The sequence below is a fragment of the Musca domestica genome, unplaced genomic scaffold (genome assembly GCF_030504385.1).
Source record: "Musca domestica strain aabys unplaced genomic scaffold, Musca_domestica.polishedcontigs.V.1.1 17, whole genome shotgun sequence".
In the NCBI taxonomy this organism is placed as follows: domain Eukaryota; kingdom Metazoa; phylum Arthropoda; class Insecta; order Diptera; family Muscidae; genus Musca; species Musca domestica.
This window is the reverse complement of record NW_026712230.1, coordinates 11,194,870-11,214,443: the sequence shown is the minus strand read 5'-3', so window position 1 is coordinate 11,214,443 and position 19,574 is coordinate 11,194,870. Positions and strand designations below refer to the sequence as shown.

General features: G+C 33.9%; 1 protein-coding gene across 4 annotated transcripts; it reads right to left on the bottom strand.

Annotated features, from left to right (window-relative positions):
• Window positions 1-1,233: 1,233 nt before the first annotated feature.
• Window positions 1,234-18,123, bottom strand: LOC105261429 (uncharacterized). 4 transcript variants are annotated; one of them, XR_009341905.1, is made up of 5 exons: window positions 17,879-18,123; window positions 17,564-17,652; window positions 17,369-17,501; window positions 1,506-1,662; window positions 1,234-1,445 (listed from the first exon to the last, which is right to left on the bottom strand). XR_009341905.1 is itself a non-coding variant. In XM_059120653.1 (4 exons), the coding sequence occupies exons 1-4, from the start codon at window positions 9,550-9,552 to the stop codon at window positions 1,336-1,338; spliced, it is 504 nt and encodes a 167-aa protein (XP_058976636.1). In that variant the 5' UTR covers window positions 9,553-9,716; the 3' UTR covers window positions 1,235-1,335. The 4 variants fall into 4 exon arrangements, 3 of the variants coding, with proteins under 3 accessions (XP_058976636.1, XP_058976635.1, XP_058976637.1); XM_059120653.1 differs by lacking the exons at window positions 17,369-17,501; window positions 17,564-17,652; window positions 17,879-18,123 and adding exons at window positions 9,239-9,336; window positions 9,414-9,716 and having other exon boundaries at window positions 1,235-1,445; XM_059120652.1 differs by lacking the exons at window positions 17,369-17,501; window positions 17,564-17,652; window positions 17,879-18,123 and adding exons at window positions 9,239-9,339; window positions 9,414-9,713 and having other exon boundaries at window positions 1,237-1,445.
• Between the last annotated feature and the right edge of the window lie 1,451 nt (window positions 18,124-19,574).

Sequence of the window (19,574 nt, the reverse complement as noted above, 5' to 3'; positions counted from 1 at the left end):
AATCATTGGTTAAAAAAATGGGTCATGTCGGCCCATATCTTTGTATAGTCTATATATAAGAGCAAACTACGATTTTTATACCCTACACCACAAGGTGGTCAGGGTATTATGTCTTTGTGCATTTGTTTGTAACAGGCAAAAGGAAACGAGATAGACTCATAGTTCCTTTTGATGATCTGCATTGAATCACATTCTGAGTCGATTTATGCATGTCCGTCCGTCTGTCCATCTGTCCATATATTTTTGTAAACAAAGTACAGGTCGCATTTATTATCCGATCCAGATGAAATTTTGCACAGATCATTTGTTTTGCCAAAGGACGGACCCTATTGAAATTGGAGAAAATCGGTCAAAATTTAGATATAGCTCCCATATATATCTTCGTCAGATTTAACTTTTGTTGTGCACCAAACGTGTAATATCAGCCCGATTTTTGCATATATACGTAAATTAGGCCTAAAAATAAGTATGCCAAATTTGATCGAAGTCGGTTCAGATATAGCTATAGCTCCTATATATATTGTTCATCCGATTTGTTATTTTTGTCCTCCGCAGCCGTAATATGCACTCTGTAACAACAATATTTGGGGAAATGTATCAAATACAGCTCATAAATACATTTGCCAAATTTTATCGATATCGGTTCAGATTTGGATATAGCTCCCATATATAACTTCGTCCGATTTACGAATTGAGTCTAGAAGCTAGTATGTCAAATTTGGTGAAGATCGGTTCAGATATAGCTATAGCTTCCATATATATTGTTCATCCGATTTATTGTATTTGTTACCCACAGCCGTAATATGCACTCCGTAACAACTATATTCAGTGAAATATATAAAATACAGTTCAGAAATATCTTTGCCAAATTTTATCGAGATCGGTTCAGATTTGGATATAGCTCCCATATATATTTTTATCCGATTTTAAATTATTTGTCACCAAATGGGCAACACAAGTCCGAATTTAAAACATACAAATACTTCGGCATAACTTTAAATTATAATTATAATCATAGCGCGTATGATTGAATTCTCCCATTAAAACTTTTAATTGTTATGCGGAGCTCTACTAAATTAGCAAAGTGGTGTAGGGTATCATAAAGTCGGCCCCGCCCGACTTTAAGACTTTCCTTACAGGTTAAAGAATATATTACGTTTCAGTCATATATTTGCTGGAAAGGAACAGTGTTTTCTAGTCACCTACCAGAAGCAAAAAATTAATTTAGTTTTAATAAGTGTTGTAAATCAAAATTGTCTTGCACCTTAATTCTGGAACCCATAACATTTTGTTTGGTTTATTTCAAATACATCCTAAAAAGCATTCTTAAACTAATTAAAAATTAGTTGTACTATTATTGCAGACAGTAGACATTGATATTTTGCGTTCCTTGCGCCATCTCTTGTGCAACTTTAATACTGGCCATAACATTGCAACTAGAATACCTGAAACGGATTTGATTTTATATTTGCACGAATTACGAACAAGTATCAAAGATAACTTACCAATAATTGTCAAATGTATCAAGAGATGAAGAAAAAGAGGTAAAAATGGTCCGCGGTTAAATAAGCCCGAGATGAAATGTCGAAGTGCTACGAGGCCATACAGCCAACAGCCAATGTATGTCAAATAGACAAAGGGGCTCAATAATTTAGGTTTATTCTGGAAGAAAAGAAAAAAAAAACATAAATTAATATTTTAAAGAGGAGGACCAAAAAAAATTAGAGCTAAGTTAGTAATATCTATATATATAAATGTAAGTTGTGTTAGTTACTACGCTTATAACTTAAGAACCGCTGGATTAATTTTAACGATTCACACAAATTCGGAGTTGTCTACTCTCCGAAAAGGATAATATCCAAAAAAATCGCGTAAAAATGTGATATATTAACATTTTCATTTTGACTTTTCAAATGTACAATAGTAATGTTTTATTTTGCATGATTTTTTTTCCATTTTGACTTACTTTTTTCTAATGTACATTTGTAGTGTTTTTTTATATTTTATTTTTGAATTCGAATATTTATACCAATTTATTTAATTGACTTGATTTTTTGAGAACTGAAATTGATGGCGGGTTACATGGAAGTGTAGTAGCGAATTATGTGGTGGCGAAACGGAATAGATGATATCGAAATAATTTAACGCGGTCACACCAAAGTTAAAAGATAATTACTTTTTCTAAATCGCTGAAAAATCATGAAAAAGAGATCTCATTGCAAAAATCAAAAAAAACATTTTCAATGGAATCGAATTTTAAAGTAATAGTACATTCTATTGACAAACTTTGTAAGGAAGGATCTTAAAACATTTGCTGTAAAAAATCAGCAAAAAGTTGAAGACTTTTTCAATTTGTTATTCTTTTTTTTGTCAATTTTTTTTTGTGAACAAAATAAAGAATAATTTTTCACTAAAATAATTAAATAAGTGCGAAATAGGATGTTAACTGACATCTACCTTTCAACTCCAGGGCCTACACCGTGGGTTAGCTGGAAGATGCGAACACGTTTAAACAAACAAAAATGACCGAAAAAGCTTAATGGGGCTCATTTCAAAGCGTGACAATGATCCGTCCAATGAGAGCTCAAAATGCAAAATTCTTTGGGAGAATAATAAGTAATATACCAATATTGAAATAAAAGGTGCAAAATAGTAGAGCGAATGGGACTTTTAGTAAGAAAAGGTTTTATATCCTTCCAGAAATTCTTCCCAAACATTCAAAATACCTAAAATCACTTTTGCAGGTCTTTATATCGATCATAACTCATGGATAAGGGAACAACCCGATTTCATATTTATATAACCATCTATGATTTAAGTTATTTTTGGGGTCTTGGCCGGCCACTTTTTTCATTTTTTGGCCCTTATTTGACATTTTTGTTTCTAAGGGGGTAGATAACCTCTTCGCATAAAATTTGAAATTTTCAGAGTAGGGCCCATATTGGTATTGACCACATTCATCAATTGATTTGGCTAAAAAATTTTATTAATGCCACCCTGGGGTAGGGAACCATCATACAGATAATTGCCACATAGGAATTTATTTAAGTAAAGTCCCCACATTGGAGTATCCCCAAGTCCACTTTCACATCTAATGTGTGGTCAGAAAAGAAAATTTTGTATTCTATTGAATTTTTAACCCCCAAGAGAATATTGGTTGGGAACGTAGATTTGGGATGTGCATCCATATGAAATAAATTGTGGAAACACGAACAAATTACAAATAAAAATATGGACTTTAAGGGGTCTCCAACTTACAATTTAAATGGCAAATAAAATTAATTCCCATCTTATCATTCTGCCCGCAATTATGAGGTGGATAAAACTATTTTTACTTATTTAAATCACGCGAAATGCTATGACATGCTATATTGTTCTGCTATATTTTTGATTTGGCCTCTATTTGTCATCTTGGATTATAAGGGGTAGAAGAAAGTTTTCAATGTAGGTCGATGTTTCGGAGTAGTGCCCATATAAAGGAGGTACCTCCTAATTTAACCACATTTCAAAGAATTTGGCTAATAATGCATATTAGGGGGGGGGGGGGTGGTGAAAATCTTACACTAAAATTTCAACATATCTACAAATTTTAGAATTTTTATCCATGTTATAATACCCTCTCAAGTCCACCTTTTGGCGGACAAACAGACTGACATGGTTAGGGGGACTTATGAGGACTCTAATGCACAATCTAAGTTGCTAATGGGTTTAAAAAAGTAATTAACTTTGGCTATTCTTAAATCATTCAGCCCTCAATTATGTAGTATACAAAATACAGCAAATTCCAAATTACTGCTCATTTGACTGGAAGATTTTGCTACGATTTTTACCATATTAAAAATTAATTTGATCCCTTATATGGCGATAAGATTGATATATACTTTTTAATAGATTTGTATAGCACATCCACACAGTTGAAGCCCACGGTTTAAATTTTGAAGCCCACTGGTTAAAAATGGGTACAGGTATTTTAAAACACTTTAAATCGACATGTACGTGAACACTTATATCAGTCATATCTGTGAATAATTATGCTTGGGAATATATGCATAATAGACAAAAACTACGGGCCGGCAACGCGGACCGGGCCAGCTAGTAAGTTATATACAAAAACGAATTTTTATACCCTCCTCCATATTATGGAATTTCATTTCGTCCGTAATACCTCTAAATGTGCATTTTTGACCCCACAAAGTATATGTATTCTTGATCATCATAAAATTCTACAGCGATTTAACGATGCCCGCCGGCCTGTCTCTCTGTCCGTTTGTGTAATTCACTCTACCTTCCGAACGAATTGTAGTAGCTTGATAAAATTTTACTGAGGTGTGCATATATATGTATGGTACAAATTTGTAAGTTTGCAATGGGTTATACGTTCCCCATATAATAGTACCTCCCTACATTCGGCATTGATAATTTTTATAACATTATTCATCGGAATTATTTCAAATTTAGTATTTGAATTTGTAATGGCTTATAACAAAAATTGTATGCAGGTCAACGTCTTCGTATAGACCCCAATATAACGATAACTTCCTGTATTCGGTATTTTTATGACTTGAACCGTGTTTTCGACGTTTTTATAGGCTCTACCATGCATAGTATGGAGGGTATTTTAAGTTCGTTATCCGTTTGTAACACATCGAAATAATAATTTTGGACCTTAGAAAGTATATATGTATATTGTTGATCTGCGTAATATACTAAGATATGTCTGTCAGTCCGTCTGTAATCTTGAGACAAAACGAATTAAGATGGGAAGGCCGGTTCAAGATGGAAAAAGGGCTATATCGGTCTACGATATCATATAGCCCCCATATTACGGTACCCTCCGATATTCGGAATTTAATGATGTAAGCAACATTTTTCAATGTCTGAAATTCTACGCAAGGAGTTCTTTGTAGGTGCTTTACCCCTTGAAAGAGAACGGTCCACATTGTGAGATAAAAAACTGCAACAAATTCAAACGCCATAATTTTTACATTTTTATATCCTACAGCACTATGTGTTGGGTGTATTTTAAGTTTGATTGGGCCAAATATTATGTAAGACCTCGAAATATTAGTTTCGCACATAGCAAAGTATATATGGATCTTCCTATCTCGCCGAGCTGTGTCGATCCAGCTAAGTATGTATGTCCGTCTGTCCTCACGAAAACTTGCATGGAGGTGGGGCTATGATCAGAATAGCAGTCTATAGCTTTTGGCGATGATCGGACCAAATGGACCAAAAAAGTTTCCTGATTTTGCAGTTGCTTTACAGAATGAGAGAGAATTGTCTATACAGGTCCACGATATAGTATATCCCCCATATAACGGTATCCCCCGATATTCGGTATTTTTATGATTTTACCCACATTTTTCATCGGAATTGTCTGAAAATCCACACAAGGAGTTCCTTGTGGGTATTTTATACCTCGGCAGAGAATTATCTACATAGGTCCACGATATCGTATAGCCCTCATATAACAGTACCCCCGATATTCGGTATTTTGATGTTTTTAGCCATACTTTTCAACGGAATGGTCACAAGAGGTTCTTTGTGAGCACTTTACCCCCCGACAGGGAATTCTCCATATAGGTTAACGATAACGTATAGCTCCCATATAACGGTACCCCGCGATACTCGGTATTTTGATGATTTTAGCCACATTTACCAATCGTATTGTCTGAAAATCCACACACGGAGTTCTTTGTGAGCACTTTACTGCTGAAACGGAATTGTCTATATAGGTCCACAATATCGTATATCCCCCATATAACGGTACTCCCCTATATTCGGTATTTTGATGATTTAAGCCACTTTTTCCAATGGAATTATCTGAAAATCCACACAAGGAGTTCCTTGTGAGTACGCAGACATAGATTTGTCTTTATAGGTCCACAATATCGTATATCCCCCCATAAATATTTTCTAATTCGTTCCAAATGGTGGAGGGTATTCAAAGTTCGGCCCGGCCGAACTTAATGCTTTTGTACTTGTTTTTTTTTTAATTTCCAAATTTCTAATCGTAGAGGGTATTTATAGTTCGGGCCGGTCGAATTATGTATTATTTGTATACCCTACACCACAAGGTGTTCAGGTTATTATATCTTTGTGCATTTGTTTGTAACAGGCAAAAGGAAACGAGATAGATCCATAGTTCCTTTTAATGATCTGCATAGAATCACATTCTGAGTCGATTTATGCAAGTCCGCCCGTCTGTTCATTTATTTTTGTGAACAAAGTACAGTTCTCATTTATTACCCGATCCAGATGAAATTTTGCTTAAATCATTTTTTCATTTTTTTGGCCCAAGGACGAACTCTATTGAAATTGGAGATAGAAAAATTAAAAATTTAGATATAGCTCTCATATATATCTTCGTCCGATTTGCCTTTTATTGTGCACGAAACGTGTAATATCAGCCCGAATAGTATGGAGTTTTGCACATACAATCAAATTAGGTCTGAAAATAATTATGCTAAATTTGATCGAAATCGGTTCAGATATAGCTATAGCTCCCATATATATCGTTCATCCGATTTGTTATTGTATTCCTCCGCAGCCTTAATATGGAAATATATCAAATACAGCTCAGAAATACCTTTGCTAAATTTTATCGAGATCGTTCCGGATTTGGATATATCTCCCATATATAACTTCGTCCGATTTACATTTTATTGTGCACCAAACTTCTAATATTTGTCCAAATGGGATGAAATTTGGCACTTACGACCGAATTGAGTCTAGAAGCTAGTATGCAAATTTGGTGAAGATCGGTTCAGATATAGCTATTGCTCCCATATATATATTGTTCATCCGATTTGTTATATTTGTTACCCACAGCCGTAATATGCACTCCGTAACAACGATATTCAGGGAAATATATCAAATACAGCTCAGAAATATCTTTGCCAAATTTTATCGGGATCGGTTCAGATTTGGATATAGCTCCCATATATATCTTTATCCGATTTCAAATTAATTGTGCACCAAATGGGCAATACAAGTCCGAATTTAAAAGATAGAAATGCTTCGGCATATTTCGTCTTTTGAACTTTAAATTATAATTATAATTATATAATTATAATTATAATTACAATTATAATTATAGTTTTTATGGGAGAATTCAATAATACACGCTATAATTATAATTATAATTATAATTATAATTATAATTATAATTATAATTATAATTATAATTATAATTATAATTATAATTATAATTATAATTATAATTATAATTATAATTATAATTATAATTATAATTATAATTATAATTATAGCGTGTATTATTGAATTCTCCCATAAAAACTTTTAACTGTTATGTGGAGCTCTACTAAATTAGCAAGGTGGTGTAGACTTTCTTTACTGTTTTTTTTTTTTTTTTTCTTTTTTTGTAAATGGCTGCATTAATGCATATTATATTTCATTCACACTGACCTTATTATCGAATTGCACAATTATAGATATAGTTATATCAAATTTAGTGTTGTCATTTAGTACTTTTCATAAACGTCGTTATAGTATTTATTTTAAATTCAGCGCCTTATCTAAACGATCCACACTTGCTGTTATGCTTTTATCAAACTTCATAATTCCGGTTCTATTTCAAAAGTACAATTTAATAATGTTCGTACACTTATTGTACGCATTTCCAAAACGAACTCTTCTGTACTAAATTTAACTTTTCTCAATAAACCAGCCCTATCTCTACAACATTTCAATATTCTTCCATAACCCTAGCCCCATTTTGGCATGATGGGTTTGAATTTAGATATAGGTTCAATATATCAGCACTTTTTTGTTCAAAATTTACATTTTGGGTATTGAAAATGGATCATATAGGGCCTCGTTTCAGTATAACCCCCATATAACTGTATTGGCGCATTTAAGGTTTTTTTGATGTTTTTGTCTCAATTTTCGCGACATTTTTCAGCGGATTTATTTTTCAGTGTTGATAGAAGGTACTGTCTTCTCCGATAGACAATTATCTATACAGGTCCATATTTTTGTAAAGTCCCATATAAATGTGCCTAACAATATTCTGTATTTTGTTTTGGTATTCGAAGATCGTAATGGCTTTTCTCATGATAGAAAATTATCTATTTAAGTCAATAGCTTCGTTTATCCCCATATTCGGTATTTTGCCAATTTTAGCAAAAATATTCTACGATGTTATGTCAAAATTTGTATTTCTAGCTCACAATAGGCACCGCCTTCTATGGCAGATAATTGACTTAACAGGTCCACGTTTTCATATAGCCTCCACCTACACCTGGTATCCAGAATTTAAATAATTTTAACGGCATTATTCAACGCAATTTTTAATATTTTGCAAATAATTTCCAATTGGCGGAGGGTATTAAAGTTCAGTCCCGCCGAACATAACTGCTTTTTTACTTGTTTCTATACCCTCTACCACAGTATGAAGGGTACATTAAGTTTGTCATTCCGTTTGTAGCACCTCGAAATATACATTTTAGACCCCACAAAGTATATATATTGTTGATCAGCATAATATTATATGTCGATTTAACGATGTCCGTCCATCCGTCTATCCGCATCGATCGCATATAAGTAGATTGATAAAATTTTACTCAAATGTATATTATGTCTGCAGAATTTTTGGTATTAAAAATGGGCCATGTAGGTCCACGTTTTAGTAAAGCCCCCATATAACGGTACCTCCCGATATTCGATATTTTTATGATTTTAGCGACATTATTCTCCGGAATTGTTTCAAATTTGGTATTTGAAGTTCGTAATGAATACTATAGCCTAAGACTGAAAATTGTCTGTGCAGGTCCACGCCTTCGAATAACCCCCATACAACGGTACCTCCCGATATTCGGTATTTTAATCATTTAAGCTACATTTTTCGCCGATTTTTTTAGTTTCGCATTTGAATATTGTAATGACTTATGACAAAAGTTACCTATGCAGATCCATGTCGACGTATAGATCCTAATATAACAGCTACAATCGGCATTTTTAAGATTTTAAGATATTTTATTGGTTATGAGAATTGTCGAGTTCGTTCTAAATGGTGGAGGGTATTCAAAGGTCGGCCCAGCCGAACTTACAGCGTTTTTATTTGTTCAAACTGTTATAGCTGTTCCCCAGTCATAGGAAGTTTCTTTATTACTTTTACGGTGTTATTATAACATAAGAATTACTTTAAGATTGTCTGTGTCGTCGTTATCATTTAATATTTTGGATTCATAGCTACGGCTTTCGAAATTTCACTTACCTTTTCAATGCCCACTATCAAAGTAATGGAGAAACTAAACAGCAACAATAGATATACTAGAACGCAGCTCAAATAGCCCAACATCAAATATTTGGTAACTTCTAAAAATTATTTTATTAATTAAATCTGTCAGTGAAGAAAAAGTATTGAACTTGACTAATAACTACTGCTTTACCATAATCTTCCACCGCATCGAAATTATTTTTTGCAACCACAACTATTGTAGCAATGACAACAGCGATTCCAATAAAGCTCAGAACTAAATGTAAATAGGCTGAGAATCTGGACAAACATTTTAAGCGACCACTGGACATGTTTTTTATTGTTTGGAATGAACACAAATCTAGTATATTTCTTATATATCTGTGTTTTTGGTGGTGTTCTTTCGCTGAGTTGCGTAGCCTTTTGTCACTGTCAGACGAGATGGAAAGTGTTTCTGAACTGAGACATTTAACGCACAAAGACGATGTGTGTTTTGGCAAACTCAAGTGGCGGACGCAATTAATGGGTATTTTATTATTTTCATTCAGCTTATTTTTATTCTCTTTATTTTGGACAAAAAACGCCAGGAGAGAATATATGCATATACGAATAAAAAATACGGGTATACGTATACTTTTCTTGATGCCTTGCCCATATTGTCGGCAAAAGTGAAACGCATTTGTGCCAACAAACAAAAGGGGAAATATTAAAAACTTGATTGTAAGACTTCAGTTATTCACATAGAAGGCGTTGGTTTACTCTACTTATTAAAATTTTGAATATTTTCATTATCTGCCCATATTTTCTGAATCCTTCCCATACACATGCTTAAATTTGGAATAACCATAACTCTAATTATATACGAAACAAGTAAAAAAACTGTAAATTCGGCCGGGACGATCTTTGAATGCCCTCTACCATTTGGAACGAATTTGGCAATTTTCTTAAAACCTTAAAAATACAGAATGTAGCCGTTATATTAGGGTCTATATGATGACGTGGACCGGCATAGACAACCCATATTGGATGCATTTTTGCACAGTCAACATAATTTTTCGTGAAACGCGGTTCACATATATCAATAGCTCAGATATATTTTTATAGCCTCCACCATACATAGTTTGGAGGCTATAATAAGTTCGTCATTCCGTTTATAACTCATCGAAATAATAATGTTAGACCTAACAAAGTATATATATTCTTGATCAGCGTAAGTTCAGAAGTTCTTTCTTTATCCCTTGGAAGGGAATGTCTATATTGGTCCACGATACCGTATAGCCCCATGCAACGGTACCCCCGATATTCGACATTTTGATGACTTAAGATACATTATTAACCGGTGTTGTTTCTAATTTCGTATTTAGAGTTAGTAATGGGAACTGCAGTCTTTGACAGAAACTTATCTATGCAGGTCCAGGTCTTCGTATACGCGCCATATATCGGTACCTCCCTATATTCGGTATGTAAACATTTACCGAAATCGTTTGAAATTTCGTTTTTGAAGTTCCTAATGGGTACTACAGCCTGTGACATGAAATTGTCTATGCAGGTACAGGTCTTCGTATAGCCCCCATATAATGGTACCTCCCTTCATTCCGTATTTTGATGATTTTAGGGAATTTATTCAACGGAATTGTTTCATATTTGAAGTTTCTAATATAGTCTATGACCGAAAATTGTCTATGCATGTCACGGAACCTCCGTATATTCTGTAGGTACAATATTCACTGAAATTGTTTCGAATTTCGTACTTGAAGTTCCTGATGGATACCACATATATTGACCCCAATATAACGGTTTTATTCGGTATTTTTAAAATTTTAATAGAAACATATTGTTTCAAATGGCGGAGGGTATTCAAAGTCCGGGCCGGGAGAACTTGCTGCTTTTTTCCTTGTTTAATATAATCCTTCTCGAAGTCATATCATGTACTCTATATCAATGCTATTTGCTACGAGAGGTGAAAATGCCTTCGTCAAATTTGGTGGAAATCGTACAGATTTGGATGTGCATTTCATATATTAGTTCCCTCGACCAAAAATTATAACTGATGTAATACCATAATACGCACATAAAAAAAGTTTCATAGATGGTATTTACATAAATAACCAATACTTTACACTGGTTCCTAATATAAAAGTTTATTTGTTATGGGTAGCTCTTCTCAATATGCATAGTGGTGCAGGGTATCACAAAGTCGTCACCCGACTTTTGACCTTTCTGTAATGGTTTTAATTTTCGAAATCGAAAATCATTGTAATCATATTTCCGCGGATTCCCAAAAAATAGAATTATTTTGTATGGAAATGTAAGTTATAATTATATATATATATATTTCAGAGAACGTTAAAAAAAGTTTATGTACATCTATAAATACCACATGTGTATATCATCTTAGGAAAATTTATTCTGGATATCCATCAAATGTTTTCAGATTGAATTAGCATTTTTTGTATTATCTGCAGGATTATGAAATCGCTCCTTTTGCATTGTTCGATAAAGACTGAATATGGGTATGAATATTGCACTTTGTATAACTGAAAAAGAAAACAGAAAGAATTTTTATTTGAGTGAAAGACGAAATGTTTCATACAATATACATAAAATACAAATACATACAATATACAAAAAATGTTGTAAATAACATCAAATTTTAGAATAAGTTTAGATTTGTTCGAATTGGCAACCTTTGACATGAATTATGGCCTTCAAAAGGCCAATTAAACAGTCACAAACTGCCCGAATATTGCTCTACGGTATTTTACCCCATTCCCGGCGAAGCGCTTGCTTGAGGTGATCGACACTTCGGTATTTTTTAATGCCAACCTCGCTTTCCATTTCTCTGGAAATGATGGAAGGAACCTCATTTTGTAACCATTATTGGGTGGCGCGTGCTGAGTCCCGTTTGAATGTCTAAGGTCTGCAGCCAAAATGTTTGCGTGCTTTAATACATCCTTCACAATATTTTCGCGATTATATTCGGCATTTATTCTGATCGATTAATACGTGCGGAGATTAATACGAGCGGAGATCGACCATCGGCTGTTATGGCGGTCCACACCATTAACATGGCCGGCGCTTTAGTTGGGGGGGCCAACCGAAAGTGCACATTTTCAGCTGACCTCTTTGGTAAGTAAACACGATAGTTTTGTTTGTCAAAAACTGCTGGACAATGAATGTTTTCTCATCGGAGAAACCAAAATTCGGCCAAGCGAAGCGAATCTTTTGCTCTTTTGAGTCTATTTTTTTCTGTTGCGGTGTAAGTTCTTGCACTTTTTGGAATTTCAATGGCTTTACCCCGAGCTCATTCTTCAATATATTTCGAATGGAATATTGCGATATGTTCAGCTCACGAGCAATTTTTCGGCCACTGCGACGCAGGTTTCGATCAAGTCTTTTCTTTACTTTTCGAACTATTTCTGCTGATGTTGTTGTTTTCTTCCATCCACTTCCTTGACGTCGGGCTACGCTACTAGAACATGCGGTAACATGCGATAGTACGAGACACAAAAGATTTATATACATTTAAATGCTGGAGTGCTCTAATGATAGTCACTTGTGGTTTTCCAGCCAAATAAAAAAAAATCCCACTATAATGAGCTGTAAACAATATAATGAGCTGTCACTGGAATAATTTTAACAGCTGTCGGACGAGTGGCTTAGATATGGCAGCAGTCTGAATTTTGTTGCAATTTTTTCATCTCACATGTATATGTGACATGCAATGGATTAAATTATTAAATCCCTAATATATATTAACATCATTATTGTACATTCCCATTGAAATTTATGTTTTATATTATTCCGTTAAAATCGTTTATGAATTATTGGCTCTTTTCAAAACCATAATCTGGCCTGCCTTTCTGTAAAACTTTTCATTTTTCTCTACTATAAAAGAAACGATAATAATAACAATGGGGTTAAATCTGACTATTTTGAAACAAATGTCTACGACCATCTGATTTAGAATACAATTTTAAACACCAAAACCGCGATTTCTTTATATGGGATTCGATAGTACAAATATTATGGGATTCGGCTGTAGAATTATTGAAAGTAAATAATTCAAACATTGCACAATGTTTTGGAAAATGTACCAGTTTTTGGTAATTTCTGGGAAAATAAATCAATTTCTAGAACCTAAATTTTCAAATAAGCGTCCTCTTTCATCTCATTTCTATTATAATTTTACTTGTATTTGTGAAAGTATAAAAATTGTACTAGGCTACACCCATATTGATGATTATGTCTTAAGTGATTCAATTCCCATTAAAAACTGCATACCAAAGAACAGAAAAAGTTGGCAATTTGATGAGAAAATGCTAAAATTTTTGAAAAACAAGTAAACAAGTTAAAAATTTCCAGTCGAATTTGTAGACAGATGTTTACCCCCGACCAATGTTCGATTATTTATGATTATGTTTGTTATGATTATTCAAATTGTTGACCCTCTATGGGGCAGGTTCCGAAGAATTGGGCCAATATTGTCCATTTTGTATCGGTTCTCAATAACGTACTAAGTTTGGACTATATTGGTTTCTTCCTTCACTTTATATGAGATATGTGATAAATTTTAGAAAATGTTGAAATGTGCGTGAGGTGCAGGATATTATCGACCTTATCTAATATAGATAAAAAAATTGGTATGGGCAAAATTACAAGAAAATCAAACATTTATATCCAATACGAAATCATAAATTTCATATTCTTCCCAGGTTTCTGGTTGAGAGAAATATTTAGTTGTAAAGAATCGCTGACTTGTTTTACAAGTTATGACAGAAAAACGTATTTAAAGTTATGAAACTTTATGGGTGAGATAACATAATCACAACAGGTCTTATTTTAGCTAAATTGTATGTATGTGTGAAATTTGAAGAGTTTTGATGTTCATATCTTGAACCCCATGTGGGGAGGTACCAGAAGGAAAGGTCCGATCTCTACCATATTTACAACAGATCTTGTGTTGATAGAAATATTGAGATGTACAAAGTCTGAATGGAATCGGATGTTAAATTTTGACCCTTTGTGGGGGATGTACCAGAAGGAGTGAACCCCAGACCTTGGGCTAATTATTATATTGTGATATGTGTAATTTGAAGACAATCGGACTCATACTTCACATTTTATAAGAGTTATAAATGATCAAAATGTATACCCTTTGTGGGGGAGGTACTTGATGGAGTGGACCGATATTATCCATATTCGCAACTGACCTAGCACTGATTTCCAACCAAATCCGTTTCAGGACATTTGGAGTCTATCTAGCAATGTCCGTTCTTCCGTCAGTCTGTATGGTATATATCAAATAAATATTGGTAATATTATTATCAAACGTAGATTGAGTTTCGAGATGGACAATATCGGTCTACTGCTTCTGGTACCTCCCCCACAAAATGTTAACATTTTCAAAGAAAATAATTTACTGCACAGGAAGGGAAAATATGATCCAATTTTGCTCCAACTTTGCAAATCCTAATATTTGCTTCAGTTCTAGCTCTGGTGCGAAAATCGACAATATCGGCCCACTTCATCAATTACCTCCCCCCGCAAAGGGTAAACATTTTGAATAATTATATGTCTTAAAATATGTGATGCAATAGTCCGATTGTCTTCAAATTATACACATCACAATATTTTTAATAACCCAAGGTCGGGTTTGAAGATGGAATATATCGGTTCACTCCTTCTGGTACATCCCCCACAAAAGTTCGGAATTTTTAATAACCAAAACACTCATAAAATCCGAAATAATCATCCGGTTCTCTTCAAATTGCACACATCACAATATTTTTATTAACCCAAGGTCTGGTGTACCTCTCACAAAGGGTCAAAATTTTGAATATTCACGAAGCTCATAAAACGCGAAATTAATATCCTATTTCATTCAGACTTGGTACATCTTAATATTTCCATCAATACAAGATCTTGTAAAAAGGTGGTAGAGATCGTTCCATTTCTTCTGGTACCAGCCCCACATAGGGGTCAAATTTTTGAAAAACAAAACGCTCAAAGAAAGCTAAATAAGCATCCGGTTCTCTTCAAATTTTACACATTTGAATATATTTGCTAACGAAAGATCTGTTGTGAAGAGGATATATCTGTCAAAACCTTCTTCTCTTATCCAGAAATCTGATATGAATATCTAATTTATCGGATTTTATGATTTCGCATAAAATTGCATATAAATGTTTGACTTTCTTCAAATTTTGCACATTCCAATATTTTTATCTTTGTGTTTGTGTTTGAAGTATGAAAATACGATACCTCGGTCCGCTATTTCCAAATAATTACTCATATCTCATAAAAAGTATAGGAAGTAGTCGAAATCTGGGAATCTCACCCCACTGTGCGTCGTGGCTTGACTGATTTATTTTCTTGAAGTAGAAATTGTATTATAGTATAAATAGAAGTGGCACTACCGAATTTATCTTGTTATATTTAAATCAGTCTTAGGTCAGATACGAAATAGTCAATATTGGCCAACTGCTTCGGAACCTCCCTCATTAAGGGTCACCAGTTTGAATAATCATAACTCTGTCGGCAAAGCTGACTGATACTAGTTTACTTGTTATTCAACGTTTTTTGGGGCAGGTACATGATGGTGTAATATTATTTTAGTGGTTTTCAGTGGTTTTTCTTGACAAGATATGTTCATGTAGATCAACTATAGACAACATATACCGCTCCGTTCTTTTAAAGATACATAAACATTTTTATTTATTTTGAAAGCTCAGCCAAAACTTCAACGGAATTGGCTGTAATTTGGCATTTGGGCCTCTCGTTAAAATACCCTTGTACAGATATATTCATTGTATTAGATTTCAATTGTAAGTAAAAACCAAGTAGATTTTTACATATATGACCAAACTCAACATAGACAGAGCGAAAAAAGGTGACCGGACCGAATACCCTCCATCGCTTGGAAGAAAAATTGCAAATTTTCAAAAAAAAAAAAGTTTTAAATACTGCAAAAGTCATAAAAATACCGAATATAGGGAGGTACCGTAAACGGGCTATTCGAAGACGTGGACCTTCATAGATAATTTTTGGTTACAGGCTGTAGTACTCATTACGAACTCACAACACGAAATTTGAAATAATTCTGGTGAAATAATTCACACTACTGAATATAGGGAGGTCCGGTTATACAGGGTGAGATGAAACAACTGCAACCAACTTCAGACTGCTGTCATTTCTTTCTCTAAGCCACTGTCAAGATTATTCCAGTGACAGCTCATTATATTGTTTACAAGCATAGAAAAGCATTTTGGTGAGAATTTCCCAGAAAAAAAATTGATTCGTGATGAAATTCAAGCGTGAGTGTGTGATTTCTTTATAATTGGCTGGAAAACCACAATTGGCTATCGCTAGAGCGCTCCAGCATCTAAATGTGAATAAATCTTTTGTGTCTCATACCGTTTGGGGATAAAACCATTGAAATTCCAAAAAGTGCAAGAACTTACACCGCAACAGAAAGAAAATAGACACAAAAAAGCTAAAGAATTGCTTCGCTTGGCCGAAAGTGGTGAACTGCCGAATTTGTTTTTTTCGATGAGAAAACATTCGCTCTCCAGCAGTTTGTAAACAAACAAAATGATCATGTTTACTTGCCAAAGAGGTCAGCTGAAAATGTGCCCCTTCGGTTGGCCACCAGAACTCGCCGGCCATGGTGATGGTGTGGGCAGCCATAACTTTCGATGGTCGCTCTCAGCTCGTGTTAATCGACCGTGGTATCAGAATAAATGCCGAATATTATAGCTAAAATATTTTGGAGGGTGTATTAAAGCTTTGGGCACGCAAACATTTTGGCCGCATACCTTGAACATTCCTACAAGACTCAGGACCATCGCACTCAGCACGCGCGTATCAAGAATTTCCAGCGCACAACAGTTCTACGCAAGGATGTTTCGTACAACACCATTTTATAGCAAATTCGGGTTAACATTATTACTAAAAAATCAAATAAAAAACCTTAAATCCCTTGGTAAAGTTATATGGGGGCTATACCAGAACGAGGAACGATATCAAAATGATTTAATTAGATTTGTTCAGCCCGGTCGAACTTAGCTACTTTTTTGCTTCTTCAATTTTATTCATTACCGTGGAAGCAGTTCTATTTTGTTGATTTTTGCGCTTTTATGTACTTACCCATATTGACCACAAGAACAAGAAGAACTGTATTATCAGCATAGCGCAATGATATAACAATGGCACCACATAGGTAGGCAATTATTTGAGTGAATGTAAACAGAAGGAAAGGAATCATTGCTTTTGGACGATTCTGAAAGGGTTGGAAACAATTAAATGTGTGACTTAAATTCGACTGAATAGTATATGACTCACCTCTTTAATGCCCCTGACAAGAAGTGCCGATACTGTGATAATCAAAACACAAACCGCAAATGCAACACTGCAAAACCAGGTGAAGGCAACTGGAGTATAAAAGAATAGAATAATTTAATTTCGCGTTACACTATAGGTTAGTCTCAGCAAACATGTTTGAGAACACCTCTGAAACCACGGTAATGTATTTGAAACTCCAAAATTGACAGGTAGAAAGATTAAAGAGAGCATGTATTCAGATTGTGATCATGCTTGATCGTTAAAATTATTCTCTCTATTAATTCTACTACATTCATTCAAAATTTATTCACTCACTTGCATCTTCTTCCTCAAAACTCTCCTTCGTTATAAACATTTGTTTCATGGCAATTATAAGCAAAAAGAAACTAATGTTAATGGCAATAAATCCCCACCAATATATGTTGATCCAGCCAATACAATTTCCAAAACATGTGCGTAATCCCATTTTTAAGAACTAATTTTATTTTTTTGTTTTTAATGCTTGATAATAAAGTTGAATTTGTTATTCGGTGATATGTTCAGTAATGTTTTTAATTTGAATAACCAATGTCTACTGAGGAAATAATTGCCGAAAGACAAACTTAATATTCACCCCATTCAAACTAGTCGTCAACATTTATATATATGTATATAGGGTAAGTGTACCAGTAGTCGGCACTTTTAGGATTTTCGATTTTTCAATCTTTCAACATTCTGAGTGAAATCTTTCAATTGCAGAAAAATAAAGTTGTTCAGATTCCAAATTTTGTTTAGTTATCGAAATAATAAACAAAAATTTAATTTGTTTTTATTAAATTGGCAAAATTTGCAATTTTACTAAAATAGTAGTTTTTTGCTAGTAGTCGGCACCATTTTCCAATGCTCGGCATGTCTATTTGCCAGTAGTCGACATATGCTTTTTTTATTTCAAATAGTATAAAGCAATGCTATATTACTAATTCACAGTTTAATTACCTAAATTCGTTTTTAAATAGTGTTTTATTTAATAGAACAGTGTTTGGCTTGCTTGTTTGGGATACCATAGTATTTTGTTCTTGCAAAATCGTCAGGCAAAATCCCATTATTGTTGTTTTTATAAAAACAACGTTTGTTTATGAGTGGAGAACGATGGTAATGTTTACCAGGGGGTAAGGCAGGGAATACCTAGGTTTCGGAAAGAGCCACCAATCCTCATCAGTTCCCTTGTTTCTTGTCTGGGATATTCTCCCCAGAAGTTATTTTAAAAAATAACTTCTATGACAAAAAACATTTTTTTACCCAAGTGACGAGATCGTAAGCTCAATAGAAGAGGAACAAAAGAATTACATAAAACTAAAATTCTTTTGGAAAATCTTCTAAATCTTACAACCGCACTTATAAACATTTACATCTTTCTCCACTTGTTATGCATTCGTTCAACCTGAACGAAGTAACATAACCATGTAAGTTTGTTTTGTCTGTTACAAAAAAACCCCTTTTATTTAATTATCATTCTAAACTAAATATAGGTAGAAAATCAAGAATAGTATGGTTACCTTCAGTAACGTATGGACTTTCAATTAAAAAAAATGTGATTAAATAAAAAGAAACAAGTACCATTCTTATATTTGGAATTTGTGAATTGATCTCTTTCCTTTCGATAGGCAACATTTTTTTCAAAAATGCCACTGCTATCTAAAACGTCAAATAGCTGACTTAAAAAACCTACTTAAAAGTTGGTCAAAAAGCACAAATAAAAGCAACTACGGACTCGAAGCTATTTATACCCTACAACACTATGTGTTGGGGGTATTATAAGTTTGATTGGGCCAAAAATTATGTAACTTTCGAAATATTGATTTCCCACATAGGAAAGTATACATGGATCTTGCTATGTATGTCCGTCCGTCCGTCTGTCCGTCTGTCCATATTAATTTGTAATCACTCTACAGGTCGCAATTATTGCCCGATCTTCACGAAATTTAGAATGGAGGTGGGGATAAGGTCAGAATAGAACCCTATTTCTTTTGGA

Excerpts from the sequence above, each read along its gene's own strand:
- LOC105261429 (XM_059120652.1), bottom strand. The coding sequence starts at position 9,552 with ATGTCCAGTGGTCGCTTAAAATGTTTGTCCAGATTCTCAGCCTATTTA. Across the intron at positions 9,340-9,413 it reads CGATGCGGTGGAAGATTATG|AAGTTACCAAATATTTGATG; the intron begins GTAAAGCAGTAG and ends AATAATTTTTAG. Across the intron at positions 1,446-1,505 it reads GATACATTTGACAATTATTG|GTATTCTAGTTGCAATGTTA; the intron begins GTAAGTTATCTT and ends AATCCGTTTCAG.